General features: G+C 43.8%; 1 protein-coding gene across 5 annotated transcripts in view; it reads right to left on the reverse strand.

The window, feature by feature from the left end:
- baiap2b (BAR/IMD domain containing adaptor protein 2b) overlaps positions 1–2500 on the reverse strand; it is a 92647-nt gene that overhangs the window by 41382 nt on the left and 48765 nt on the right. For 4 of the 5 annotated variants that reach the window (XM_048233126.1, XM_048233128.1, XM_048233125.1 and 1 more), the window contains 2 exons: positions 830–841; positions 1–35 (listed from right to left, as the gene is read on the reverse strand). The exon at positions 1–35 is cut by the window's left edge and continues 27 nt beyond it. In XM_048233126.1, coding sequence (XP_048089083.1) covers positions 1–35; positions 830–841 — 47 coding nt within the window. The remainder of the gene's footprint in view (positions 36–829; positions 842–2500) is intronic. The other variant, XM_048233127.1, reaches the window with a different exon arrangement.

Below are 2500 nucleotides of genomic sequence, written 5' to 3' on the forward strand. Positions count from 1 at the left end.
CCGGTGGACTTCGGCCATCTGAAAGAGGACGTCCCCTGAGGAAGGGAGGAGAAGAAGAAGAAGAAGAAGAAGAAGAAGAAGAAGAAGAAGAAAGGGAGAGAGGAGGAGAAGGAGGAGGAGGAAGAAGAAGATGATGATTCCAATGGTGTTAAACTTTTCTGCGGATGTTCCTACAGTCCACTAACGTGCAAAAAAAGAAGACCATGCAACCACATAGACACAAGTGGAGGGCAAGGAGGTGAAGAGGAGGAGGAGGAGATATGGAGCGAGGGATGAATAGAGGAAGAACGTCAATCAAGCCACAAGCAAAACAACGGACAGACCACAGAGAAGAAAAGTGAGAAAAAAAACAACAACAAAAGCACTAACCCACACACACATAAAGAAACTGACATCAACTGAAAAGTAGAGATCCAAAAGATGAGCGGCACGATCGTTTTGAGTGATTCACAGTCAAGTGCCACCACTTTAGTCATAACCAACATCCCAAGCACTCTCACTCATGATGCATCAGTAATGAAAGAAAAAAGATGAAACATAGCAAAAACAAAAAAAAAATTGACTTGTTACAAAACATTTTGCAAAAATCATTGTTTGTCGGACAGGAATACAAAACAGTCAAGTTAAAAAAAAAAGAAAACTTCTTTAAAAACAAACTCATCAACCAAAACAAAAAAGACCAGTGATTCATGCAGCCGAGATACGGTAGGGAGGGAGAGAGAGAGAGAGAGAGAGAGAGAGAGAGAGAGAAAGAGAATGTGTGTGTGAGAGAGAAAAAGAGAGAGAGAAAGAGAACGAGAGAGATGTTTGTCGTTTTTAGGGTACCTACATGCTGCCTCTTCTGATTATGCAATGCATTGTGAAAAAAGGAACAAAAAGAGCTAGTTTGAGCATAGAGCGGGAGGTAAAAAAACACCTGGAGACACAGTGAAATAAAGACAGAAAAGAGAAAGAGAGAGAGCAGGAGACAGTGAAAGAAAGACAGAAAAGAGAGAGAGAGAGAGCAGGAGACAGTGAAATAAAGACAGAAAAGAGAAAGAGAGAGAGCAGGAGACAGAGACAGAAAGACAGAAAAGAGAAAGAGAGAGAGCAGGAGACAGAGACAGAAAGCGACAGACAGAGGAGAGCACTACCCAAGAACAAAACAAGACACACAGTAGCACAGAAACACAGTCAAGGCCCATTTACTGGAACTCCAGGGACTTGGATGCCAATTGGAACTGATCCGCTGTGATCATAGTGACTCAAGCCATCAGTAGACACAAAACAGTCTCTTCCATTTCAACCTCTAATTGGCTACACATACGCTTCTTAATTTTATCACAATGATAAAATATAGCGTATAGGGGCAGACATATTCAAAAATCATAAGACCAACTAAAGACATGTGAAATAAATATGGGCACAAAGTCTCTAGTCTCTATTGGCATCAGACATGAATGTTATTGGTGCATGAATTGAACATACAATATGATCATTCTCTAATTGAACGTGAAGTAATCAAATGGTACAATTAAGATGACAACTGAGGGGCTAAAGATGCATAGAATTATATTTAGGGCCTCTGTTGCTCTTTAAGATGGAGGACTTGAAATGATCTTGAAACAGGTTTTAGGTCTCTGTACAACAGGTGGGAGCGGGGGGAGGGGTCCCATCAGGGCTAGTTCCAGTATAAGGTTCTGACTGTCAGCCAGACATTAGTGTGTTCAGACACACAGTACGTCAAGCTCGCGCAATAACACACACACACACACACACACACACACACACACACACACACACACACACACACACACACACACACACACACACAAACACACACTCAGCTGGGTAGAAAACTGGGTTAGCTGCAGTTTAGCATACTATGTACAATATCAAAACCCAACTCAATCCATTCCTCCCCTGCAGCCCCTGACCTGCCCCCCCTTCTATTCAAAAACAAACCTTAGAGGACAGTGACGCACAAACAGCACAAACAGCACAATAGGGCGCACACACACACAGGCACATATACTGTACAGTAGTGAACGAGGGGAGGCATGGCTTCTTTTTTCACCTCGTGACAGCAGTAAGGGAGCCGTGGCAGTTGTCGTAACAGTAGAGTGGGAGCACATGGAGAAGAGGGGTGGACAGGGGGCAAAAGGGGCAGAACAGGGCTTTTGATTGCCCCGAGGGGTAATCCATTAAGGGGAAGTTAGGTGGGTAGAAGCACTGGTGTCCCCTGTTGTCACTCCATTGCATATTTATGGACGCGTCCCAGAAAAGCCCTCCGGTGTATCAATTGACGTGTGAGTGTGTGTGTGTGTGTGTGAGAGTCTGTGAGTGTATGTGTGTGTGTGTGTGTGTGTGTGTGTGTGTGTGTGTGTGTGTGTGTGTGTGTGAGAGTGTGTGTGTGTGAGTGTGTGTGTGTGTGTGTGTGTGAGATCTGTGAGTGTATGGCTAATGTGTGTGTGTGTGTGTCCAACAAACAAGATAACAGTGTGTAAACACACATTGATAT

Source organism: Alosa alosa, chromosome 22 (genome assembly GCF_017589495.1).
Source record: "Alosa alosa isolate M-15738 ecotype Scorff River chromosome 22, AALO_Geno_1.1, whole genome shotgun sequence".
In the NCBI taxonomy this organism is placed as follows: domain Eukaryota; kingdom Metazoa; phylum Chordata; class Actinopteri; order Clupeiformes; family Clupeidae; genus Alosa; species Alosa alosa.